The sequence below is a fragment of the Alnus glutinosa genome, chromosome 2, assembly GCF_958979055.1.
Source record: "Alnus glutinosa chromosome 2, dhAlnGlut1.1, whole genome shotgun sequence".
Classification (NCBI taxonomy): Eukaryota; Viridiplantae; Streptophyta; class Magnoliopsida; order Fagales; family Betulaceae; genus Alnus; species Alnus glutinosa.
In genome coordinates, this window is record NC_084887.1 from 325,573 (window position 1) to 352,961 (window position 27,389).

The 27,389-nt window shown below is 37.8% G+C and overlaps 3 protein-coding genes across 4 annotated transcripts; 2 read left to right on the top strand and 1 right to left on the bottom strand.

The window, feature by feature from the left end:
- The first annotated feature begins 2,841 nt into the window (after nucleotides 1–2,841).
- LOC133860635 (zinc finger protein CONSTANS-LIKE 9) lies at nucleotides 2,842–7,343 on the top strand. 2 transcript variants are annotated; one of them, XM_062296205.1, is made up of 6 exons: nucleotides 2,842–3,036; nucleotides 4,003–4,695; nucleotides 5,603–5,815; nucleotides 6,177–6,481; nucleotides 6,643–6,772; nucleotides 6,883–7,343. In XM_062296205.1, exons 2-5 carry the CDS (start codon nucleotides 4,111–4,113, stop codon nucleotides 6,770–6,772), a joined length of 1,233 nt encoding a protein of 410 aa, XP_062152189.1. In that variant the 5' UTR covers nucleotides 2,842–3,036; nucleotides 4,003–4,110; the 3' UTR covers nucleotides 6,883–7,343. The 2 variants fall into 2 exon arrangements, with proteins under 2 accessions (XP_062152189.1, XP_062152188.1); XM_062296204.1 differs by having other exon boundaries at nucleotides 2,843–3,036; nucleotides 6,643–7,343.
- A 189-nt stretch (nucleotides 7,344–7,532) lies between these two features.
- On the bottom strand, nucleotides 7,533–17,050 carry LOC133860636 (uncharacterized). Its single transcript, XM_062296206.1, has 9 exons — nucleotides 16,992–17,050; nucleotides 16,386–16,890; nucleotides 16,207–16,308; nucleotides 15,987–16,068; nucleotides 15,840–15,859; nucleotides 15,635–15,695; nucleotides 9,676–9,755; nucleotides 7,874–7,981; nucleotides 7,533–7,728 (listed from the first exon to the last, which is right to left on the bottom strand). Exons 2-9 carry the CDS (start codon nucleotides 16,827–16,829, stop codon nucleotides 7,666–7,668), a joined length of 960 nt encoding a protein of 319 aa, XP_062152190.1. The 5' UTR covers nucleotides 16,830–16,890; nucleotides 16,992–17,050; the 3' UTR covers nucleotides 7,533–7,665.
- Nucleotides 17,051–18,116: 1,066 nt separating this feature from the next.
- On the top strand, nucleotides 18,117–20,723 carry LOC133861710 (protein FAR1-RELATED SEQUENCE 5-like). Its single transcript, XM_062297505.1, has 3 exons — nucleotides 18,117–20,362; nucleotides 20,452–20,518; nucleotides 20,601–20,723. Exons 1-3 carry the CDS (start codon nucleotides 18,117–18,119, stop codon nucleotides 20,721–20,723), a joined length of 2,436 nt encoding a protein of 811 aa, XP_062153489.1.
- The last annotated feature ends 6,666 nt before the right edge of the window (nucleotides 20,724–27,389 follow it).

The window sequence follows — 27,389 nt, forward strand, 5'->3', positions numbered from 1 at the left end:
TAAAGGGTCTACTACATGATTAAGTCAAAACATTTGTGTGAGTTAAGTGGGTCGATGATATATAGGTGTCTGCATCAAAACTAGTTTTGTCCATTTCTTTTTCTCCTCCTAATTATTCGCCCCCCTTCACTCTCTCCCTCTTAATTTTTGTTGTTAATAGATTAAAACAGATAACCACTTGGACCATATATCATACATGTTTGTTGAGCTTTCTCTTTCTCTTTCTCTCTCTCTCTCTCTCTCTTACATGGTCAAATAGGGTCTCAAATCTCCATTGCCTTATCCATCTACAATTAACAAAAGGAGGAAAACACGTGTCGCCCTCCCATTCGCCGCTGGGTAGTTTCTGAAAGAAAAGCACATCCCAATGATCCCATCATCCCGTGCTACCAAAAAGTATCAATTAATAAGAATGGTCCAAAAAAAAAAAAGAAAAAAAGAAAAAAAAAAAAAAAAGAGAAGATATTTTTTTGAACGGAAAGAGAAGATATTTTTGTCAAATGATTTGGAGAGGGAAGGGTAGTATGGGAATCGGGGGGGAAAGGTCGAAAAGGCGACGCTTTTTGTGAAGGTGGGACTGAATCTCACGTGTCCTTTCTTTGTCTAACTAGTGGGCTTTCATTGCCTACAAATTGCCCCTTATCTGTGCATATACTTTTAGGTGCTTCCCTTGCTGTGCTCCACTTTCTCGACTGCACGCAGCCTCATCTACTCGCTTTCCTTCACCGACACCTCTTCCGCCCCCCTTTCTGTAAAGGATTGACGGTTTACCTGCCGTGAAAAAATTAAATAATTACACGTACATTTTTTATACAACTCTATAAAATCAAAATTTAAATTTAATATTGTATTAAAAAATGAGATGTGTAAGAGATTTGTAACAGATATATTAATATCATTTTTTTTCTAAAAAAATGTTAAATTAGTCTATATAGTTTACCTGATTTGCAATTAGTTCCACGTGATATTAAAATTAATTCATATGTCTTTGATGTATGCCAAAAGAATAATTTAATCCATACAGTTAAATTTTGTCCATTGAATTAACAAATTTCGATAGTGCGACACGTGAGAGCCAATAAAATTATGATACGTGTCATATTTATGCCAATGTCATACTAATAGAACTTATTAATTCAGAGGTTGAAATTGCAAATCAAGTAAACTACATGGACTAATTACAAATCAAGTAAACCACATAATTTAATTTTGCATTTTTTTTTCAAAAATTATTAAGAGATGTTCTATAGTTTTTTTTACTAGTAATGTTATTTAATTGTCAGACGTGGCAATAAAAACTAGCTTTTAAATCAACATTTGTAAAAAATAAAAATATAATTACTGATTAAGAATAAATATTTTTTTGTTATGTTGTTCATTAGTTGTATGATAATTGTATATAAACAAATCTAATTTTAAAAAGGTGATAAAATGAAAAATAATGGGATTTTATTGTTTTTTAATATTTTAGTGAAAAGGGTTCTATTCCTATATATATATATGATGAATGGCAGTGAAAAAAAAAGATTAAAAAAAAAAAAGAAAAAAAAGAAAAAAAAAAGTGTAGAAAACATGTGATACTGTTTTGTCAAAGTGTGCTTTTCTAAAATGACATCATTTGATCCACGTAATGATTTGTAAATATCGGAATGTAAAAAGCAACATCATAACGTGGCAGACATATGTTAGTGTACGTGGGTAACTTGGCACTGAATATTTTACTATTAATGTAGATGAAGAAAACTTTCTTTTATAATAATATTATATTTATACCTAAATCTAACTGTCACCTCCCAAATCAATTTCCTAAACTTGCACTTTTCGATGCCTCTGGATTTCAAGCTGCTTGGGTGGCAGAACGGATAATGAACAGCCGCCCCGTGGAATACCTAACGAAACAAAGCCTAACATTAGGGTTTGTCGGGTTTGTATCGAATTTGTAAAAAATTAGTAATTTTATACTTAAAAAAGTAAAATAAACAAAACAAGTGACACTTCATACAACATTCGGTCACGTTAATTATTGAAATACAAACTGCTATTTAGCTGTGTATTATATAGGAGCGACAATTCGTATTCGCGTGTTGAGTTCGAATCGTGTTAAGACATGAATTTTTAAGACTATATATGTCAACCCTAGCATAACCCATTTAAATAAACGGATCAAACACACATAAATGGGTCGAATTACGATTATAAGTAAATCGTAATCCGACCCATTTAATTATATGTATCAAATTCTTCAATCCTAACTATTTAATTTCAAGTTAAATTTACAAAATCGTGTCAAAATTGTCGCCGTTTATGTGTGTATACATGCATGCTAACTACTAAAGATTAACATGACACTTATAATGTAGTTTTAACATAAAAGGTCCCTTAACAGTCCACTCACATTCATCTTTATAACTTTCGAAAAGCAAAAAATAAAAATAATTTTGATTTTATATATATTATTGTGAAATAGTGATAAAAATTGAAATAGTAAACAATTCCAACAGAAAAACAACTGAGGTAGTATTAGTCCAGGACAGAGAGTCTGAGAGAGAGTACAAGAAGCACTTTTATTGCCAAACATAGATATAATATTTAAAAGAAGAGAAAATATCTGAGAGAGGAGAGAGAGAGAAATTATGATATTTATTATAGGAGGGGCCCAGATAGGGACGGCGACGCTTTATTTTCTACGCCTTTCACTACCAAAAGCCATAGGGCCCCACTCTCTCTACCCCACTCTATTCACACACTCTCTCTCTCTCTCTCTGTGCACTTTTTATCAGCTTCCTCTATGATGATGTCACATATCCCCCCATACACATATACATACACTATACATACACATATACCTTCTCTCACACCCACCCCATTTCTATCCTCCTATCTTTCTCAACATTCACACACAGAAAATAAAAAGACACACAAGAGTGAGATTCTCGAAATATCTTCTTCCCCAGTGTTGCTTGGCTTTCTGTACTTTTTCCATAATTTATTTTAGAAACTTAGCTCTTTCCGATCTTGTCTACTCTTTTCCGCACGGTAATTTTTTTATTCTTATGCATGATTATCATCATCATCATCATCATCATCATCATCTTCTTCTTCTTCTTCCTAATCCCTCTTCTGGGTTGTGCAATATGAACTTAAAGAAAAAAGTTTGAATTGTTACCCAGTTAGGTTTGTTAGGTTTAACCCTTAGTCTTCTTTGCGGGTGTGATCGTATGTATGTTGGACATGCTGAGAAATAATCACTTGGGGTACCCTTTATTTTCACAATAATGAACTTAATTTTGTGCTGTGAGTTTTTATTTTTTATATTTTTGTAATTCTGAAGATTTAATCTTGTGATTCTTTTTTTCAAAAATTTGGAGTGAATTTTGTGATATATTCTGTATATAGGTCGACTTGGTCGTTTGATTTTATAACAATTTCTGTGTCTTCTATACTGATATTTTATTTTTCAAGCACCCAGCATGTTTGATTCCCTTTTTCGTTTTTATAAAGTTGGTATTTTTCTTTTTTCTTTTTTCTTTTTTTATCCAATAAAGTTGGTATTTTTCCTGGAATCTCTTGAACTTTTCTCTCTTTTTATGTTATTCTCGGGAAGAAAGATGTAATTTTATTTCGAAAATATATTGTTCTCATGGATCACCTTTTGTGATTGATGAAAGCCTTTCACTTTACCCTTGAATCGTGATAAAATAGAGTTCTTTTTCTTTTTTCCTCGTTAGTTTCTCGGAGCTAAACGGTAATTAGATTTGCCTCGCTCCTTGGGTTTGTTATATCACAACAGAAGATTTTGTCTTTTTTTTTTTAAAAAAAAAAAAAAAAAAAAAGAATTTGTTTTTTTTTGAACTTCTGGATGAAGAACGGTTTCTTCTGAAATCGACCTCTTTCCTTTTATGTATAGAGAAGAAGTAAAAGAATCTAACCCTCTCATGAAAATGCCTTTATGTTTAATGTATACTGATTTGTTGTGCTTGTTTCTGTATGCGTGATTTGAAGGTTGTTAGGACACTTGGAAGAATAGCTGTACGTGCAAGGAGCTACTTTTGGTGGGCTGATATATAATTTGGCAAGAAGTTCAGTAATCTGAGAAGAATAGGTTGAAACATGGGTTATTTATGTGATTTTTGCGGGGAACAAAGGTCCATGGTATATTGCCGGTCAGATGCTGCTTGCTTATGTTTGTCATGTGACCGAAATGTCCATTCTGCTAATGCCCTATCCAAGCGCCACTCAAGAACACTACTGTGTGAAAGATGCAACTCGCAACCTGCATTAGTAAGATGTCCCCAAGAGAGTGTCTCTCTTTGTCAGAATTGTGATTGGATGGGTCATGGAACTTCTACCTCAAACTCAACACATAAGAGACAACCCATCAATTGTTATTCTGGATGCCCGTCAGCTGCAGAACTTTCTTCAATATGGTCATTCGTTTTAGATATCCCTTCTGTGGGTGAATCTACTTGCGAGCAGGAACTGGGATTGATGAGCATAACTGAGAACGGTGCAAAAACTGATTGGGGCCCTTTAGAAAACATCACCCAAAGTATATCTAGTTCAGTCGAATTGAATGATGTGCCCAGTACGGAGAAGTCCAGTGTCTGGGTTGGCTTGTCTTCAGTGCCTGAAGTTAACTCTGGGCATGACATTCTAGACCAGCCGGGTGGATCCCCATATGCATCCTTGCCCAAGGTATATATCGATAGTTTCATTGTAATCTTCTATAGAGAAATCTCAACAGTTTGATAAATAATCTACTGCAATACAATGATACATTGCTGAGCATTGCAGGCTTGCTGGGAGTTGGGTTGTTTTTTTCAATCCGTTTTGTTGACCATCTGTTTCCTAAATGGCTGAGAATGTTATGTATTTTAGCTTGAATTCATACTATGATAGGCCTGGCCTTTACACAGGTTACCTACAGCAGATGCCATTAATTAACTTGAGTTACAATATGCCGCAAAGGTATGTAGGATTTTTTTTCGTGCTTCCACCAGTTGTTGCTTATGTACCATTCATCAAAATGTCCAATTTGTGATGAACAAAAGAGTTCGATTGATGATGATACTCCAAAAAACGTTATCTTTTTCAAACCTGACCACTGAAGCAAAACTAGTTTGGGAGTGTGATGAAATAGACGTGTAATCTTTGCGGTTCATTTTTATGTGGTTCCAACAGTATCTTCCTGCTTTGCTTAAGGACTCTGGTTCTGCCTTATGTCCCGTAAATTTCCCTTTCTGTGATTCATTTTGGGATGTTTCTCTCCCTGTTGCTTATAGTGCAAGATCTGCTCTATGGCATCCAGGCCTTCCCTCTTTTCATGGCTGTGATGACTCAAATGAATTTTAATTTTGAGCTTTACATCATCATGATGAAGACTGAGAAATTAATATTTATGTGAAACTTTTTTGTGGTCTTTTTGGTGTTCAAAATTAACATAAATTGCATGCTTTGTCAAAGTTTTCCAATTCTATCTAGTTTAACAAATTGAAATTTTTATCCAAATTCTAGCTTATGTGTGTCCATAATTGGTGTATGGTGAAAGTTTCGTGGTTTCTTCATCAAGGACTTATGCAAATTTTACATTATTAATATGCAGTTAGGCTGTCCTGGACTCTGTGAAGAAGATTTTCTGTGTGATGATTTCGATATGGATGAAGTGGATTCGGATCTTGAAAACTACGAAGAACTCTTTGGTGTAGCTCTCAGTCATTCTGAAGAGCTTTTTGAGAATGGTGGGATTGATAGCTTGTTTGGGATGAAGGACATGTCTGCTGCTGATTCCAGTTGTCAGGGTGCAGTTGCTGCTGAGGTACACTCAAGTCTCATCTAATTGTATTATGCTGCCTGACCGTGATATATATCCTCCTTCTCATATGTTATATTTATTGGTGCTTGGTCTGTTGTGTCTGAAAGTCTGCCAATGCCTTGTTTCGAAGTTTGTGTTTCTCTTAATGTATTGAGGATATTGAACCATGCCATCTTTCTTGTTCGATCAATAACTAAAGGACAAAGTAATACTTGTTTATTAATTTCAAAATATTGGACTTCCAAACATGGTTCAGTATACTTGCTTGCATGGCAGTGAAGTAGATACAATTTTTCTTTTGAAGCTTTTTCTGATTCTTTTTGCAAAATGTACTCATGATCAGATCTAAATGTTTCTTCTCCAGGTGTCATCAGTTGGACGTGTCAATGGAACACAGCCAGCATGCAGCAATTCAGCGTCTGCTGATTCTCTGATGAGTGCCAAAACTGAACCGGTACTTTGTTTTACGGCAAAGCAAGGGCATTCAAGCCTTTCATTTTCTGGTCTTACTGGAGAGAGTAGTGGTGGGGATTATCAGGATTGTGGGGCTTCTTCAATGCTTCTCATGGGAGAGCCTCCATGGTGTCCTCCAGGCCCTGAGAGTTCCTTCAATTCTGCTAACCGTAATAATGCTGTTATGCGTTACAAGGAAAAGAAGAAGGCACGCAAGTAAGTTTTTTGCTAATAAAAACAGATAATATATACATGTAAATATATATATATATATTTGTATAACAATTCTTCGATAATAGAATAAATGGATATGTTTTTCAATGTGCATGTCTATTCAAGGCTTTCGTATTCTCAACTTTGATCTAATTGTTTTCTAGGTTCGAGAAAAGAGTGAGGTATGCCTCCCGCAAAGCAAGAGCTGATGTAAGAAGGCGTGTTAAGGGACGCTTCGTCAAAGCTGGTGAAGCTTATGATTATGATCCATTGATCCAAGCCAGAAGCTACTGAGTACAATTTTTAACCATGCTTTGTAAAAGGACAGAATACTATCACCTAAACAATGGATGAAACTAATGCATATTTCCTGTGCAATGACAAAGTGTATGATTGTATCTCAGGGGCCTTGGTTTTCATCAGGAGAAAATGGTGGATATGAAATTGCTGGGTTACAATGTTTCACCAAGAAGTTAAGGAGCAGAATTTTGATCCTCCATCACTATAAAGGATTGATGGATTGTGACACCATCCAAAATAGACCGCGCCATGCACCCTTGACTTTTAGGCTATGGGTTTTTGGTTTCCTTCTGTCTTTGTGCAGTCACTCTCTAGGAAAGGATAACCTTATTGGTTTGAAAACCAATAAGACAACAAATTTGTACACTTCTCTTTCATTTCGTGAAACATGTACATCACGGGATTATATATATGCTTTTGAGAGGGGATAGTCTAGTCTAGTGGTTTTACATCAGTGTAAGAATTTATCTGTTTTGAGTTGCCGTGAAAAGACTGAAGATGGTTTACTTCTCTTGTATATTTTGTACTTCTGTTCTAATTATATGCTCATCTTGTTCGCTTCCAATGTATGTTTTCTGTGAGATGGTCTGGTCGACATATTTTATGCAGAACTGCTTGTTATTATTCTCGTGCATGCATACAATCAAAAACACTTCGCACCAGTGTCTATGGTTGTTTCCATGTCTCGCCCTACTTTCAGCCATCCATTATGGTTAAAGTCGTACTAGTGGAGAGTTAGGGAAAAAGAGGAAAGTGTAAACATATTTTGGTGTGAGCATTGATAAATAAATAATGCATTACAAAGATAACTTCCTCTGCAGTAACAACAGAACGACATTTCAGTTTCCCCAACCTAATAGAAAGTTTTCCTACTGAGTTCCAAAACATTAATCATCATCAGAACTACCATCTTCTGACATACTTCCCACATCGTCTGCTACAGTTGTTTCCTGCATGCACATTGCAGAAAAAATGTTACTTGGAGAAATAAAAAGACTTACACATGTATCTGCAAGGAGGGAGAGAGAGAGAGAGAGAGAGAGAGAGAGAAAGCAACTAGTGCAACATTTAACAAGATATAGAAAAATATCTTACCGGCACCTTATCCCAGTCCTTCAACTTAGAATTTGTTAACATATAATTATCACGCAATGGAGCCCAGGCAGGCCCTTCTCCCTCCGCCTGGCCTGTAGATGTATGACCCTGCATATTACAAAAACCAAACAAACAGTCATTCAAATTTGTTTAAGCCTCAAAAGAACCTAAATGATGGAAGCTGTCACTCCCAGCTTACCATACATCCAATTGCACACTTATATGAACAATTGTGCAGTACGAAAATGACCATATGTACAAATATAAAAAGTAGATGACAAAAGAGATATTCAATAGGGCATTGTATGTAGGGGTGTACAAGCGGTTGCGGTAGCGGTTATGCGCCGGTAGCGGTTATTTGCGCATAACCGCTACCGCAACCGGGGTCCCCGGTTTTACCTATTTTAACAACCGCAACCGCAACCGGCCTACCAGTTGCGGTTGGTAAAAACCGCCGGTTTTCCGGTTATTTTAAACCGGTTATTAACCGGTCAACCGGTTTTTTTTTTTGTTGCAATTTTTAATTTTTTTTATCCGAAACAAGATCAACAATGCGGGTTTGGATATGCAACAAAGCTTCCTAGGCAGTGGGCAATGGGCGACGGCGTGGTACTGGGCATCACGTTGAATGATGGCTATATTGATTCTTCTTTCAACAAAAGACAGCTCACAGAGTCAAATAAAGAGCAACACGTTGATTTTTCAATAATGTAGAAGACTTGGTATAAGTGTAATAAGGTGAAGGAGTAAATTATTCATTCGTGTCAGACATTGTAGAAAGAAGGGATAGAAAGTGTTGCTTGAAATTCCAACAGATTCAGAAGGTAGAAGCCAGACTTGAGGATGAATTCTCTTAAAAATCCGGAAAGAATTGACACAGGACACGATCTAGGATGAAAAATTGTGATGTAAGTGGGTACTGTAGTGGTGCTGCTTATGACAGTGTGTAGTCTAGAAGAGCTGAAGATTGGAGAGAGCTAGCCGAGAGAAGAAGAAAAATGAGTGACACTGTGACAGGCCAACGGCGTCTTCGGTGACTGAGTGACTCGGTGTGAAGAAGAAAAATGAAGAAGAAATTAGGGCTACAGAGTACAGGGCCTACAGGCTACTTGAGCTGTCTTGAGCCTTGAGGTCTTGAGCAATTGAGGGCCTGCAGCTCAGACTGAGCAAAGTGAGCACTGTGAGCCCAGTGAAGAGTGAAAATTGAAATCAATGGTCTTTCTTCACTCTTTAGTTTATACTCTGTATTATAAATTATATAATATATATTAGTGTATTATAAATTATATAATATATATATATATATATATATATATATATATATATATATATAAAAATTATAATTATATATAAAATAAAAACCGGTTGCGGTTACCCGGTTATTAACCGGTTTTTTAAGGAGTAATAACCGGTAACCGCAACCGGGTACCCGGTTATCCGGTTATCCGGTTGCGGTTATTTCCGGTTTTCCGGTTTCCCGGTTTTTCCGGTTAGCGGTTATCGCCGGTTATCCCCGGTTACCGGTTATTTGCGGTTATTAACCGCACCGCTTGTACACCCCTAATTGTATGCACATATATTATAAAATTTCTCCAACCAAAAATTTTGGGAGTGTGAATCTATAATTCCATCTTAAAAGTAAAAGATTCAGGAAAGTCTACAGGTCCAAACCACCCCCATCCCCAAAAATAAAAGGAGAACTAAATGAAATCCACAGATTAAACCGAGTTATATAAAATGAAATAAAAAAGAATGCAAGAAACTTAAAAAAAGGGAAGGAAACGAAAAAAGAAATGGACAACCTCAGTGGGAGTATTGGCTGCTGACTTTGATGTCCTGCCCAACTCTGAAAAGAAGGTTTCTTTCCTCCGCTTCCTTATTGCTGGCAATATTCAAAGATATTCACTTAGAATCACTTTAAAAGAGCTAGTATTAGTGACAAGTGTGGACCAATTCAACGATTACATAGTGAGGCTTAAACATTGGGCCACAGAATAAGCTCATAGTTAATTGTCTGAAGTCAAATATGGCAATCAACATCAACAAAACATTGATTTGTGAGCAGTCTCACCCAACAAAATTAAAAAGGGCATAAAAATGTAACGATCAAATTGTAGTTGAAAAGTGTAATGACCAGACTTGAACCTCTACAACCACGGCCTTCTTCTTTCCTGTTTTTGGTAAATGAGATAATTTTATGCAAGAGAAACAAGTTTAATAAGCATAAAATTGCTGACTCACTTGAGAACCCACATGACAACAATGCCATTCCTGCTTTTGTGTAAAAACCACATGGGTTGCACTTCTTAGCATAGGGAAAAAAGAAAAAAAGAGGAGTAAAAGAAGATGGATATGAGGATGGCGTGGCAGCTTTCAACAGCAATCACATATGCATCTTTCTTTGATGTCAGGTCACAGACAAACCCTTGGGCACTATGACCAAAGCAGTTAAGAGCTAAGGTGTAAAATTAGATGTTTGTGGATTGACAACATAACTTGACATGGTGATGGAAACTTTTGGAGATGTTGATAATAATGGGAATTTGTACGCACCAGTCATATTTGTAGTTCACATCAAGGCTTTTGTGGGCAGTCAAGAGACCAGAAAATAGAAAATGTCCAGAAAAAAGGTTAAAATATTTTATTTGGAAGTTCAAAAGAGATGTACTTACGTTTGATAAGAAAAGAGTTACTTACGTGTATACAAAAGATTTATGAATATAACAAAAGCACTAGTTGCAATCTAAGAACACCCCATGTACATGCTAGTATAATTTGACATGCCTACATGGGTCTGAAATACTTGATAAATTGCACTGACAATGAGAGTAATTCCATAATTTTTCTATGAAGGTGTGCATTTTAGCTATTACTATTGGATTAGACTTGTTATCCGATAATGATAAGTGTAAAGTGTTAGAGTTAGATCAAGATTCTTCCTCTATGGATAATCTTTAGACTAGTTATATTCTATTAGTCTAGGTCTCTTTAGTCTTGTGATAAGATAGATAGTTATCAGTACTAGAACTCTTCATGTAAAAGATATCTAGTGTAACCTAGATGATCTATTCTCTATATATTCTAACACTGTCAATCATACGATTGAAGTATGCAGTTTTACCTACATATCATAAAATCCTATATGGTATCAGAGCCGGTCAAGACTAACGTCTACGGCTGCTCCCACATCTGAAACCAATTCTACCACCACCTCAAACCCACCTCCTATCTCCATCCCAGTTACTTCTCCTATTCCTATTCAGAATGTGCACCATCACGTCTCTGAAAAACTAACCCAGGATAATTACATCCTATGGCAATTTCTCATGGTTCCGTTTCTCGAAGGCCACAAACTCTTCGGTTATGTTGATGGCACCTTCCCTCAGCCTCCAAAACTCATCCCTAACCGAACCTCTGGTCTCCTCATCCTCAATCCCGATCATTCTCCATGGTATCATCAAGATCGCATTATCTTCAGCGCCATCATCTCCACGCTCTCAATGGAAACATTGCCCCTTGTTATTGGCCTTACAACATCTCGGGAAGTCTGGGTCACTCTCGAAACTCTATTTGCTAGGCAATCCCAATCCAGGATCCTCCAACTCAAGCAACAACTATCAAATCTGAAGAAAAATGCTCAAACTGTCTCTGATTATTTCCAAAAAGCAGATGGAATTGCAAACCTCTTGGCTGCCATTAGTAAGCCCGTCAAAGATTCCGAATTAATCTCAAACATCCTTCCCGGATTGGGTGCTGATTATGACCCCCTTGTTACCTCTGTCACAACAAGGCAAGATTCTATCTCTCTTACTGATCTTTATGGCTACATGTTATCATATGAACTGTGTTTGGAAACTCACAAAACAGCTCTTGAAATCAACATCTCTACTGCCAACACTGCTCAATGTCAAAGTCCCAGCTATCCAAGGAACAATCGTGGCTCCAATACGGGCTACCACAACACAAATTTCTCTCGTGGCAGGGGGCGTGGCCGTGGTCGAGGACCACCTCATCAATATTCCTTTTCTGGTCCATCCCAACACCCTACATGTCAAGTCTGTCACAAGCTAGGCCACACGGCTGCCACTTGCTGGTTCCGGTTTGAACAAGGATACCAATCTGAAAGCTCTCCTCTGAATTCAAACTTGGCTTCCCTCCCTACTGCATTTGACTCTCAATGGTATCATGACACCGGATCTAATGTCCATCTCACGAATGAGCTGGCGAACCTCAATATGCATGCTGAGAATTACAATGGCACTGATCAGATCCGAGTGGGCAATGGACAAGGTTTGCATATTTCAAATTCTGGTCGTGGACTCTTACCCACTCCCTCATGTAATTTTCATTTATTCTCTCTTTTTCATGTTTCTCAAATACAAAAATAATCTTATATCTGTAAATCAATTCACACGTGATAACCATGTTTTCATTGAGTTTCACCCTACCTTTTTCTGTGTTAAGGATCTTCGAACTCGTCAGCTGCTCCTTCAAGGCCCGAATAAGCTCGGTCTCTATCAATGGCCATCCCTTGCTGCTGCTTCTTCCCAGTCACCCGCTGCCTTCCTTGGTGAAAAAGTCTCACTGGATCAGTGGCATCTAAGGCTTGATCATCCTGCCTCTCCAATTGTCAATCAAGTTGTCCATTCAAATAAACTGCCCGTGTCTTCATCAAAGTCCTCTGTCTGCTCTCCATGTCAACAAGGCAAAAGTCACCGTTTTCATTTCAGTTATTCACCTTCTATTTCAAATTCTCCCCTTCAATTGTTGTTTCTTGATATATGGGGCCCTGCCTCTGTAAATTCTGTAAACAACAATCGTTCTATTTAAGTGTGGTTGATGATTTTAGCAAGTACACTTGGCTCTTTCCTCTTGCAACTAAATCTGAAGTGTGTTCAACTTTTCTTCGTTTCAAACACCTTGTTGAAACATTCTTCAATACTAAAATAAAATCTGTCCAAAGTGATAATGGTGGTGAATTTCGCCCACTTCAATCTGCCCTTAATTCCATGGGAACCTCTTATAGATTAAGCTATCCACACACCCATCATCAAATGGGAACCGTTGAAAGAAAACATCGCCACATAGTTGAAACTGGCTTATCCCTTCTTGCCACTGCAAATGTTCCTTCAACATTTTGGGATTCAGCTTTTGAAACAGCCACTTATCTCATAAATCGTCTCCCATCTAAAGTAACCAACCGAAAATCTCCCTTTAAGTCTCTCTTTCACACTCCTCCCGACTACAAATTCCTTAAAATATTTGGATGTGAATGCTGGCCCTTTCTTCGACCTTATAACTCCTCTAAACTCTCCTTCCGATCTTCCTCTTGTGTGTTTATTGGATATAGCAAACAAAAACTTGGCTATAAATGTCTTCATCTTCCCTCTGGTCGAGTCTATATTGCAAGACATGTTGTCTTCAATGAAAACAGCTTCCCCTTTTTCAACTCCTACTCCCACTACAACATCTATTGTTCCTATAACACCTTCCTCGATCTCTATTCCCATTATACCCTCCTTAACTCCTCAATCTCCTGCCTCATGTTCAAATCCACCTCTGCTAACTTTTCCAAACACACCACTTACTCCATCACCTTCACCTACAGTAAACACACCGCCCTCACCTTCTCAATCCGAGCCAGCCTCTCCTGCCCCCTTGCGAATTCCTCCAACCCGAGTCCATGACATGACCACTCGGTCACAAAATATGGTCTTCAAGCCATCCAAGTTCACTGATGGCAGGGTAAGGTACCCTCCTCAAGTTCTCATGGCTTCCATTGCTTCCAATGAAGAAGAACCTACTTGTTTCTCTCAAGCCAGCAAACATCCGGCCTGGCGTGCAGCAATGAATGCTGAATTTGATGCTCTCCTCAAAAATGGAACATGGTCTCTAGTTTCATCTCTTCCCTCAATGAATATTGTCGGCTCCAAATGGGTTTTCAGAATTTAAAGAAAAGCTAATGGAGATATAGAACGGTACAAGGCTCGTTTGGTGGCGAAAGGGTTTCATCAACAACCTGGAATTGACTTTGCTGAAACTTATAGTCCAGTGGTCAAACCCATTACTATTCGTACTGTGCTTTCCATTGCTGTCTCTGCAGGTTGGGACATTCGGCAAGTGGATGTTAGCAACGCATCTCTTCATGGTCACTTTCAAGAAACTGTGTATATGGCTCAACCTCCTGGATTTCAACATCCTCAATATCCAGCAGCTGTTTGCAAGCTTCGCAAAGCCTTATATGGCTTAAAACAGGCCCCCCACACCTAGTTTTCGCGCCTAAGTACTCGACTACTTGATCTAAAGTTCACTAGCTCCAAATCAGACTCGTCTCTGTTTATATACAAAGCTCACGGCATCACTGTCTTTGTCCTAATATATGTCGATGACATCATAATCACAAGCTCCCATCTCTCAGCTCATCAGTGACCTTCACGAATCCTTTGCACTTAAGGATCTTGGACCTCTTCATTTTTTTCTTGGAGTTGAAGCTACATGGCACAATGATGATCTTCATCTTTCCCAACAGAGGTATATTCATGATCTCCTCACCAAGACAAGCATGCTGCTTGCAAAGCCAATAGCTACTCCTATGTCGGCTTCCACTACTCTCAGCCGTTTTGAAGGTTCTACTATTACGGACTCTACTCAATACCGAAGCACGTGGGATCTCTTCAATATCTCTCCCTTACTCGGCCTGCCATTGCCTTTGCAGTCAATAAAGTATCACAGTTTATGCAAGATCCTAGGGACACTCACTGGTCGGCAATAAAACGTATCATTCGGTACTTAAGGTCCACAATTTCACATACCTTCTGCATTTCAAAGAATTCTACAAAGCATCTTACTGCTTACTCAAATTCCGATTGGGCTAGTTGTCCTGATGATCAGCGCTCTACTTCCAAGTATTGCGTCCTTCTTGGTAAGAACATCTTATCTTGGAGCTCCAAGAAACAACCCACAGTGTCCCGACCTAGTACCGAATCTGAGTACAAGGCCATTGCGAATACAGCTGCAGAGTTAACTTGGATCCAAACACTTCTTCGTGAACTTGATGTAATATCTCCAGAACCACCGATTTTGTATTGTGATAACATTGGTGCCACGTCTCTCGCTTCAAATCCTATCTATCATGTTCACACAAAGCATATAGAGATTGACTATCATTTTGTCTGAGATATGGTCGCAAAAAAGCTCCTTAAAGTATGCTTCATCTCTGGAAAAGATCAATTGGCCGATATCCTCACGAAGCCACTTGTTGCTACCCGGTTCATCATGTTCCGATTCAACCTCAACGTTCATCCTCCCACGTCGAGTTTGAGGGGGCGTATTGGATTAGACTTGTTATCCGATAATGATAAGTGTAAAGTGTTAAGAGTTAGATCAAGATTTGTTATCTGATAATGATAAGTGTAAAGTGTTAGAGTTAGATCAAGATTCTTCCTCTATGGATAATCTTTAGACTAGTTATATTCTATTATTCTAGGTCTCTTTAGTCTTGTAATAAGATTGATAGTTATCAGTACTAGAACTCTTCATGTAAAAGATATCTAGTGTAACCTAGATGATCTATTCTCTATATATTCTAACACTGTCATACGATTGAAGTATGCAGTTTTACCTACATATCATAAAATCCTATAATTACTAGAGGAAATTATTCACATTGATGTGAAGAAAGATGGATAACTGAACTAAGAAATATGGTAGGACAAAGAATAAGGGGATCTCAAATTGTAGCCGGGTCATCTATCAGCATACCTTTTGCATCTTTAGACCTCGAGGGATTTAAACCTTTCTGAGCATTTTGTGCCTTGTTGACCTGCACAAGATATCAAGCACAGAAGTTTAGGTCTGAATGTGACCGCAATAGAAACAATCTAACAAAACAAAATTGAAAAAAGAAAAGAAAAAAAAAATTCTTAAAACGCAATGAAACATGGTTAAATCTTCATGGAAAACTTACAGCATTGAACAACTTGACCACTGAAACTCCAGCAACGCACATGATAAATGTGAACTAAATTAGCATTATTGTAACGTAGGCAAAACAATCTGATAAAACCAGTGCCCTTGTGACATAAATTTCAAGTAACAAACAGAAACGCATTACCTCCTTTTGTAGCAACGCCAATTAGAAACTTTTCATGCGAATCCAAATAATTAGCAGGTTTCACATGCCCCTGTTCTCCCATCTATATCAGATGAATGAAAAGTACAAAACTCATGAGCAAAAAATCATATATTATAGGGGAAGAATAATGATTTAAATGCACACAAACACATGCCAACACTTATGCTTGTCATAACAACTGGTTTTGAAAATGAATTACCAAGTGTTTTTCTTTCTTGGCCTCCCCCTTGACCTTCCGTTCAGCCTCCTCTTCTGCAAGCTTCTCTGCAATGAGCTTCCTGTCCGCCGACAACACTGGACCCTGCAAAGCAAAACACAAACTTTATACAAATCCCATTGTATTAAAAAGAAACCAAACAGTTATCCTGGCCTACTTACGAGTGAATCGTTAGTCACGCTCTTGTTGATAATATTGCTGAATGCCATCCTGAATGCTCTACAACCCTCCGCAAACTTCGTAATTCCGAGTTGAATTTCACCATTTTCTTCGTCATCAGAAACCCCCTTATCCACATCCACATCCACATCCACATTCACATCCACATCCACCTCCTCTGCTTCTTCATCATCTTTGATCACGGGCAAAGGGTTGTTGTCAACATGATGATCATCATCATCCTCGTCCGAATTGTACTCTCGTGCCCGCTTGCGATACAGTTTCTTCATTTTCCTGTCAATCTTCTTAGCCTTGTTGCCCTGTTGAATGCCCTGTAGCGTCATCGCTTTATTGGGCTTTTTCCTAGCCTTAGAGCCCTTCTTCTTCCCTATATTCCTCTTCATCGGAACCTTTGCCGGTTCTGCCACATGGGTTTCCTCAGCCATGCCCCAACTCACTGATATCTCAACCAGTTGTAGTCCAACTTTCTCAGAGCCAATCGAAGACCTATACCACCGATTCCAAATAAGAAAAAAATTGGGTCTTTCCAATTATGTGAAATTTCGGTCCGAGTGTATAAATCAAAGGCAATCTAGAGATAGGGTTACCTGTTATTGGACTTGGATGCAGAGGAAAACGAGAGAGACCGTATGTCTGTGTTGGGATACAAAGAAAAGAGTGCCCCTTCTATACGGCAGAGGCAAAAACCAGGGGTTTTTTGCCAACCAATAGCCACTTGACACGTCATCAAAAAGCAAAAAATTAAAATGATACTGAAATTAGCTAATCCCTCCCCATCTCTCTTCTAAACTCTCTTCTGAGTTTCTCCCTTCTTCTAAGCCTCACGATTCCAACAAAAGAGACAAACCCCACTTCCCAAATCACGTCCGCCGGTCCGCCGGTCTGCCGTCCGTCGTCCTCCCGTCAGCCGTTCGTCGTCCGCCTGTCAGCCGTTCGTCGTCCGCCCGTCAGCCGGCCCTCCGGTCCTTCCCTAATCTCTGCACGTCCGCCTGGGCTGAACCTCGCAGGCCGCTCGTCCGTCCGTCCGTCCTCCCCAAATCCGTCCGTCCGTCCGTCCGCCCGGCCCAAATCTGTCCGTCCGCCGTCCCAAATCCCCAAATAACTGCACGTCCGTCCGTCCTCCCCAAATCCGTCCGTCGGCCCCAAATCGGTCCGTCCTCCCCAAATCAGCCCGTCCGCCCCAAATCATCGTCTGTTGAACTCCAGAAATTGCACTCGAGGTTAGATGAGTTGTGCTTGGTTGCTTGGTTCCTTGCAACCGGAAAATATGGTCCTTCATGTGGCATTCTCTTTTGTACATGTATTTCATGTATCAGTGTCTAAAAATGAGAGGAAATTGGTAGTTTTTAAATTAGAGGATGCTAATTCATCTTGCAATTAAATTTAGAGTGCTAATTCATCTTGCAATTAATTTAGAGGATGCTGCAGATTGTGTTGTTTAACAACGTTTGATGTAGGGAATGCCAAATACAAGAAAGCACATGTAGAAATTTATAACCTATTGTGTAAATTTATTTTTTTTAACACAAATATTTTGTGTTATATAGTTGCTGTCAATAAAGCTTTCATTCACTCAAAAAAAAAAATGTTGGATGTGATGCTAGAACATGACCCACATGACCCAATAATTCTAGTTTAAAGTTGTGTTTGTGTTTAAATATTTCAGTATTTATACTTGAAGAATATTGTTATCTTCTTGTAGGATCGCTAAAATGAGTCCTAATAGTCATGCTGAGAATGAAATGGTAGAAGATAGACATGCTGAGAATGAAATGGTAGAAGATCAAAATGATTTGAAGCAACCAATTGTCCGCCTTTCTTCATTTAATGGTCCGAGGGAACCATGTCTTAGTATGGAATTTGATGAATTAGAAGATGCTCATGCATGTTATAATGCTTACGCAAGGCGAATAGGTTTTAGCATTCGAAAAAATCATTCTCGACTATCAAAAGATAAGTCATTAATTGGGATAGAATATGTTTGTTCAAGAGAAGGATTTCGTCATCAAAGTTGTCAAAAGAAAATCTATACAAATTCAGAGCCTGCCGAAACAAGGATAGGATGTAAAGCAATTATGGGTTTAAAGAAAGTGGAGTTAAAATGGACTGTATGTAAGTTCATAAGTGAACATAATCATGAGCTCCTTTCTCCTAGAAGTACAAGTTTACTTCGTGGACATAGAGTGGTAACACGTGCCCAAAAAAATCTTATAGATACTCTCAATGAGTCTGGTGTACCCCCAAGGAAGATAATGTCAGTGTTGAGTAAAGAATCAGGTGGCGACTATAATGTTGGTTGCATTTCTAAAGATGTTGAAAATTATGTGAGCAATAAAAGAAGATTTCGTTTTGAAGAGGGAGATGCACAAAAAATGTACAATTATTTTCTTGAGAGACAATCCCAAAATCCAGGTTTTGTTTACGCAATCCAAGTAGATGAAAATGGATGCATGGGCAATTGTTTTTGGGCAGATGCTAGATCACGAGCTGCATACCAATATTTTGGAGATGTTGTTACTTTTGATGCGACTTACTTGACAAATTGTTATAAGATGCCTTTTGTTCCCTTTACTGGAGTTAACCATCATCACCAATCTGTGATGTTTGGATGTGCTTTGCTCGTAAATGAAACGGCTGAATCTTATACATGGTTGTTGAAAACATGGCTTGAGGCAATGCTTGGACGTGCTCCTTCTACAATTATCACAGATGATGACAAGGCCATGGGTAAGGCAATTGCAGAGGTATTACCAAATGTCACTCATAGATTGTGTTTGTGGCATATTTTACAAAAAGTTCCAGAACATTTGGCTCATATATATAATAAATATCCGTCTTTTCAAAGAGATTTCCAGCATTGTATTCATAGCACAATCACAATTGAAGAGTTTGAGACGGAATGGAGTGAAATTGTAGGCAAGTATGAGTTGGTAGAGAATGATTGGTTGAAAAAACTCTATATGCGGCGTGAAAAGTGGGTGCCGGCTTACTTGCGAACCACATTTTGTGCTGGCATGTCTACAACTCAACGGAGTGAGAGTATGAATAAGTTTTTTAAAGATTATGTTCGTTCGAGCACAATGGTGAGTGAATTTGTCTATCACTATGAAAAAGCCTTGGATGCACGTTATTTTAAAGAGAAACAAAAAGATGTGAAGACAAAAACTTCTAGACCGATTTTAAAAACATGTTACAAGATGGAAGTAGAGGCAGCAAAGGTTTACACAAGAGAGTCTTTTTTGATGTTTCAAGAAGAGTTATTTAATAGTCAAAATTTCAAATCATCTAAACATCGGGAAGAAGGAGGGATGAAGATATATAGGGTGACTCTTCATGGGAGAGAAAGTCCATTTTATGAAGTTTCATTTGAAGTTCTTGAGAAGAAAGCTACTTGTACATGTCATAAGTTTGAATTTGTTGGAATTTTGTGTGCGCACATTCTTCAAATTTTTTTGAAAAAGTCTTTGGTGGACACTATTCCCCAACATTATGTTCTAGAGAGATGGACGATCAATGCCAAGAGTCGCATTATACATGGCATATCTAGTGATGATATACAAGTAGAAACACAAAATTCTTCCACCTTGATGAGAAATAGCTTGATGTTGCAATTTTATGAAGTTGTCGAAGTGGGGTGCCAATCAAAAAGAAAATATGAACATCTTGGCATTGGTTTACAAAAGCTTCATCGCGAGCTTTTGATAATGGATGATGGTAGTGATAAAGATATAAATGATGCTAATGAAGGAAGTGCCGAAGATCTTGTGTTAAACAACCAAGTACTATCAAACCTTACATTCACTTTGCAAGATCCTCTACATGTTCGATGTAAAGGAGCACCCAAATCTGTGAGACAAAAAAATCCAAAAGAAAAGCAAGCAATGACGAAAAGGACATGTTCCATTTGCAAGAAAACAGGGCATGTGAGAACCAATTGCCCTTCACATAAGCAAACAAGGTATTCTTATACATTTTTTTATTTATTTACAATAATTTACATTAACATGCATTTTGATTTAATTCGTATTAAAATCTTCTTTTCTATAGGAATATTGTGAATACCAATATGAGGCCAGCTTATTTGGGGTTGATAGATGAACAAAGTTTAGTAAAGGTAAATTTTTATTATAACATATCCTCTATTAAAGAAATTTTTTTCCATTACCTAATTTTTGTTATTTGTCAATAATTTACAGTGCTCTTTGCCAACTATGGAGTATCCCTCTGCAAATACATTTGCCATGTCTCAAGATTCTGTATGTTTATCTACTACAATTGATATTGGTGCAGACAACATCAACGCCTATGAAAATGCTTGAAGTTGGTAATCGTTGTGTGGTGTAGTGTTTTTTGTAAGATTGTAATGCACAATCTGTGATTATTTTTTAGTTATGAACATTTGTTATATAAATCAATCGGCATATGTAAAAAAAAAAACAGTTAAATGGCTATGTAAGCACATCATGTTCTATGTACTTGGGTTTAAGCTAAAAAAAACTCGTGCCCAAAATTTATTGGTTTTTAGAGAGTTTAATCAGAATTTGAATCTAAGTCAAGTTTGGTTAAGGGGGAAATGATTCTGTTTTGAAGCTTGTTAAGTGGGGGGCAGGCTTTGAGATAGAATTTTGGTTGTTGTAATTGCTTCATATTCAAGTTTTCAGTTTTCTTAGTATGGTTTATTCTTCTTGAGCACTGGCTTATTATGTTCATTGTATCTGAACAAAACTTCATGACATTTGGCAGGAACTTGAGTGAAGGTCTTTGAGGGTAAATGCTAGAGGATTCCTCCTTTAGAGCTACTAGAAGTGGAGCAGGTTATGGTAATGCCAGTTTTGGTTCTTCCAACCGTGTTCATGTGGGCAACCTCGCAGGGGGTGTTGATGACTTGGCACTTGAGACTTTGTTTAGTGGCTATATGTGATTGGTTTTTCAGTTATGAATATCTATGGTAAATGAGTACTACAGGTGCTTTTGTATATGGTTACAACTAATTAGTATTTTGGGAAGTTATTAATGCACTGAAATTGTAATTTTCAACTTGATTTGTTTATTCATTTATGATATGAGTTTTTTTGCTATTGATTTTGGTAGATCAGCTTGTAAATTCTTATTGATTTTGGTGGATCAGCTTGTATAATGGCCACAAAATGGCGCATATACTGCACAATGATTCTTCAGAGAAGACTTGTTTGATCCTTGATAAAATATGACAAATCTTGTTGCCTTTTGTGCTACTCACGTGAGGGCCAACATACACCCTAATATCTTGTTCCCTTATTGCATCTCAGATACTACATAAAACCTTAAAATCAACTGGTGGGATCATCTACCAAAGGAAAGTCAGAGATTGAAACTTCTGTAAAGAGCACCCAAAATCATCATATTTGGTTAGTTTTGGTTAGATTCAAAACTGATAAGAAACTCAAGTGTTATGAACTGAAATTTAGCGACATTCCTGACTTTTTCAATATGGCCCCCAAGTCAAACCAATTGGTTGTTCATTCTTTGTCGATTCTCGGGAGTTTTCTCCAATTAACCAGTAAACTTGGAATGGACTAAGTCCTGAAAGTGATGTTGCAATAATGCAATTCACTGAAGAATAATTGGAAAATATAACCTGTTTTACAATACAAAACAGAGCATCAAATTTCCTACAAAAATCCAACAATCACCAATTGGTTGTTCATTCTTTGTCGATTCTCGGGAGTTTTCTCCAATTAACCAGTAAACTTGGAATGGACTAAGTCCTGAAAGTGATGTTGCAATAATGCAATTCACTGAAGAATAATTGGAAAATATAACCTGTTTTACAATACAAAACAGAGCATCAAATTTCCTACAAAAATCCAACAATCACCAATAAAACCCAAGAACATCAAGCGGCACCCTCGGATCACGACCATCAGCATTTTGTGGTGGAACAAAACACACAGAGAGAGAGGACCCCGACGTCAGCTCTGAGTATCAGATGTGGGGAAACTAATCAGAGAGAGCGGCGGCGTTCGGGCATCATCTGCGTTCGTCTAGGGCGGCGGCGTTCGGGCCTGGGCACCGTTTGTCTTGGGCGGCGGGAACAGCGGCGTTCGGGCATCATCTGCGTTCGTCTTGGGCGGCGGCGTCGGGCCTGGGCACCATTCGTCTTGGGCGGCGGGAACAGCGGCGTTCGGGCATCATCTGCGTTCGTCTTGGGCGGCGGCGTCGGGTCTGGGCACCATTCGTCTTGGGCGGCGGGAACGGCAGCGTTCGGGCATCATCTGCGTTCGTCTTGGGCGGCAGAGGCAGCGGCGTTCGGGTCTGGGCACCGTTCGTCTTGGGCGGCAGCAGCGTTTGGCTTCCCTGGCGATACACCTGTTAAGAACATGAAGAGAGTGAGAGAATATGAGGAGGTGAGTGGTGAATCGAGGGTTTTTTGGTTCTATTTCATTTTGACTTGTTCTAAGCTGACGTGTTTAACTCTCATTGGAAGGGCAAAAAATGCCTGCTTTTTGCCACATCCTGATTGAAGTTTCTCCCCAAAGAAAATAGTATTAGGGTTTACCAAAACCCCTTTTTTTTTTAAAAAAAAAACATATAATAATATATTCCGGAGAACAAAAATTTGGAACACTTACATGTCGTTTAAGAAAAGTAGTAGCAAAAGAAAAATGGAACACTTACATGTCGTTTAAAGATCTTACGAGAAATTGTCATCTCAAAACGTCATAATTCAAGGATGTTAATGCAAAGAGTAATGCTACACATCATCCCCTTGTCCTCTTTTTGTCCTCCTAAATTTGATGTGGCTCTTAAAATCACCATTGAATTTATGATAGATTATTATTGAATTTTGATTCAATGGTAATTTTAAGAGCCACATCAATTTTAGGAGGATAAAAGGTGGACAAGAGGATGATGTGTAGCATTACTCTAATGCAAATGCTGTGATTATTACTTTTAGTTGGCCACGTACTTTTTATTGTCGGTAGCCGCATCAGTATCGTTTGGTTAATATTTACATCCGTATAATTATTGTAGATATTAATTGTATTGGTTATTATTCACTATCTACATATGAGGTGATGGGTCTTTTATTATGACTTATTTTAAACATTTTGAAAATAGTTTGGACTTGTTTTTAGTGTTTTTGGCATGTTTTAGTTTTTTTTGGCCCTACTATTTTTTTTTAATTATTATTATTTTGGTATAAAACACCAAAACGATGTTGTTTTAATGAAATATATACCTAATGCAGGTGTTATTATTAACCGAATTCGCATATCTTAAAACACTATCCGCATCCGCATCAGCATATAAATTTTATTTTTAATAACCGCATCCGCATCCACATATGCGAATAGCGGATAGTTGCGATTAATATCCGCCTGTATTAACAACCATAGGTCATATCGTCAAATTTTGTTTGGTATTTTTACCCATCGACAATTGACATGATTCGGCCTATTATAAAATTATAATTTTATTTTTAAAGTAAATAATATTTAAAAAAATAAAGTTAGACGTGACCTTTCATTTTCCGTACATGATTTTTTTTTTAATTTTTTTTTTTAAAAAAAAGAAAAGAAAAGAAAAGATAAAACTATAATTTTATTATAAATTGAATCATCAACTAGGTCACGTATCAATCACTGGTTGTGAGTGACTGGCTTCTCTCTTTCTTGAGAGAGAGGCTCTTCCTACTCTCTATAAAAGAAGTTTTCACCTTCTTTGTGAGGGTCTCTACCGCTTCTTGCGATTGTTTTGGCGGAGGATGGATGAATTTTCTTCCTCCCTCTTCCCTTCCCCCATTTCCTCTTCCCATTTCTCTAGTTTTCCCCTTTTCTCTTGTTGTTTTGGTGTCTTCCCTCCCTCTCCGGTAGTGTCACCTCTCCAATCGTGCTCCTCCATGCCACCAATACTGCCGAGGCAGACCATCACCTCGGACTTCCGCTTAACGTCGTCTTTTTCCTTGGGGACCTTTGCCCAGAGTTGCTCATTCCTTCCAAGCCAGATCTACTTTGGCTCATTTAGTTTACGGAATAGACCATTGGAATATAATGACTATTTCTTTGTAATAGCTATTGTTTTGTTTGATAGCACATTATTCCAAATTATAGTTATTTTCATTTACGAAGAAGAATAGATATTCATCTAAAAACATGAGATAAATAGTTATTTTTTTACAAATAGACTATGTTTTTCAAAATAATAATAAAAAAAATACATTATTTTTTTATTTATTTTCAAACCCAAACATTAAAATTAAAAAAGAAAAGAAAAGAAAAAAGAACGAAACCACCCATAACATTTTTGTTCTTTGTAACGATGTTGCATAGCTTCAACTTTCATTGCCTAGGCTATGGGACGGGGTAAATGGTGCCATTAACACAATCATTTGAAGAGACGAGAACACAGAAATTAGAGAAATGATCCTTACACTACAATTACACAACACTTACTCTCTCTCTCTCTCTCTCTCTCTCTCTCTCTCTCTCTCTCTCTCTCTGTTGAGCTAACTTTTTTACTTTATGGGTATAATGTTTCTCCATGTTTACAGATCTCACTGCCGTCCTCTATCTCTCTCCGCTATCGTTCTTCTCTATCGGTGCCGTCTCCACTGCTGGTGACTCTCTTTCTCTCTTTGAAATTATTGAATCATATTGTTTGAATTTTTTGATGGGTTTTGATTCGGTTTGAGAGGGAAAAAAATTCAGTCTTTTGTTTGTTGTTGGATGGTGTTAGTGATTTTGCTAGTTCTCTCTCTCTCTCTCTCTCTCTCTCTCTCTATCTCTCTCTCTCTATCTCTCTCTCTCTCTCTCTCCATTGAGCTAACTTTTTTATTTTATAGGTATAATGTTTCTCTATGTTTACAGATCTCACTGCCGTCCTCTATCTCTCTCCGCTGTCGTTCTTCTCTGCCGGTGCCGTCTCCACCACCAATGACTCTCTTTCTCTCTCTGAAATTATTGTTTGAAATTATTGAATCATATTGTTTGATTTTTTTGCTGGGTTCTGATTCGGTTTGAGGGGGAAAAAAAATTCGATCTTTTGTTTGTTGTTGGAAGGTGTTAGTGATTTTGCTGGTTCTGATTGCTAGATGGTGTTGGTGATTTTGCTTGGTTCTGATTCGGTTTTAGGGGGGAAAACAAAAAACCGATTTGTTGGCCAATTAATTTGATTTGTACGACTTTTTGCTACATGTTGCAAGGATTTTGAGGGGGTTTTACTTTGTGGGTCGTTGAAGATCTGGGTATTTCAGGTGGATTTTGAGTGGGTTTTGTTTCGTTCCTCATGGTTTTCTTGTTGGGGTTACTTCTTCTTGTTTTTTTTTTTTTTTTTTTTTGGGTCTCCCTATCTATATATGTGAATATTTTTTAATTTTGAGTTTTGTCTCAAATGGTTCAGATTTGTGCAAATTCTTAATATGTGGTGGGTAATAGGCTTCTGGGTTTCCTCAAAATTTGGATTATATTGTCAAATTAGATGCTTTTAAGGTTATTAGCTTAGCTTTTATATAGTTTAGTTTTCATGTGGAGTCTGGATGCAAAGGTTTTTGACATTCAGTGTGTCATGATTGATTTTCTCTGATGTAACTGAACGTATGCAGTCGTCATAGATTTAGATTGTTCAACATTGGTGAGCTTATGTAGTTAAAGCTTTCATGCAAGTTTTGAAAGTTTTTGGGAGTTTTGGTTAATGTAGTATGGAATAAACACGTTTCTCTGATACTGTCTGCCAATACTTTTTATAAGTATGTTACAATCCTAGTGTCTTACTCCTTACCTCATCTTTCTTCATTTTTCTCATTCGTCTCTCTCTCTCTCTCTCTCTCTCTCTCTCTCTTTTCTTTTTCTTTTCTTTTTTTCCCTTATGGTGAAGATGTCTTGGTTAGGTAAAGGTACTCTTAAGTTCGACCAAAACCAGATGTGCTGGATGAATTACATCAAAATTCCTGTGAAGAGTAAATCCCAACAAAGCTATAACATGTTGTAAGGATCTTATAGCCTTTATAATGAGCACCTGGTCTAGTGTTTCTTTTTTCTACTTTGAAATTTATTTAAAGATGCCTATCACTTAGAATGCATAATGGTGATTTGATGTTATGTGACGATATTCAAGATTATTCGAACAATGGAATACGTGTTGTTATGATTGTATTGTATTGTATTTTGTAGAATGTTAAAGTACTAATTTATTATTAACAAATTCTCACATTTTCTCATTCAATTAACTTATATTACTGAAAATTATTGGACTTCTAATTTTTCAAGTGTGTGCAATAGTGTGCAACAAAACATCACAATGCAGAAAATAAAAAGGCAAATATTTTGTTGATGAAGTGAAAACTCAATTAAGAGAAAAACTACTCCGGGCAGACAAATCCAAGATATCCACTATTCAGAAGGCAAAGCTAGTTACAAAGCAGTAGCACTCACATATCCTTATGCAGTGGTTGTACCTTGAACTCTAACGTGTAACCCAACACGAACGCCTTCCAACCAAGTCACCTACTTGAAGAGGTCTTCAATGGAATCCTTTACCTTGGCCCTAAGATAGACTTCAGTTTCAACACAGCAATAGCACTTGGCAACGGCTTGAGAGAGACTAACTCAGCACAATAACTCTAAAATATATCTCTTTAAGCATTATCGAATTCAATACCGAATTCTTGCAATTCTCAAGCCTAGGGGCCTCTATTTATAGCCTACAGGTTCAAATGAGCGTTTGGCTTGAAATACCTAGGTGCCGTCTGGACAGTAGATATAAGGCTTCCGGACGGACAACTGTGCGATCGGCTTTCCAAATTTCGTTGAAATTCTTTCCTGAATTGAGCCGCGTCCGGACAGTGTTGCCCTAGCTTCCGGATGGTTGAACTTTAGCTGCATGCAATTTTCATATCAAGGCTTGGCGTGTCCGGACCATAACATCTGTCGTCCGGACGGTTGATCTGATGTACGCAATTTCCATATATGAAGCTTGAGCGTCCGGACCAAGAAGACGAACGTCCG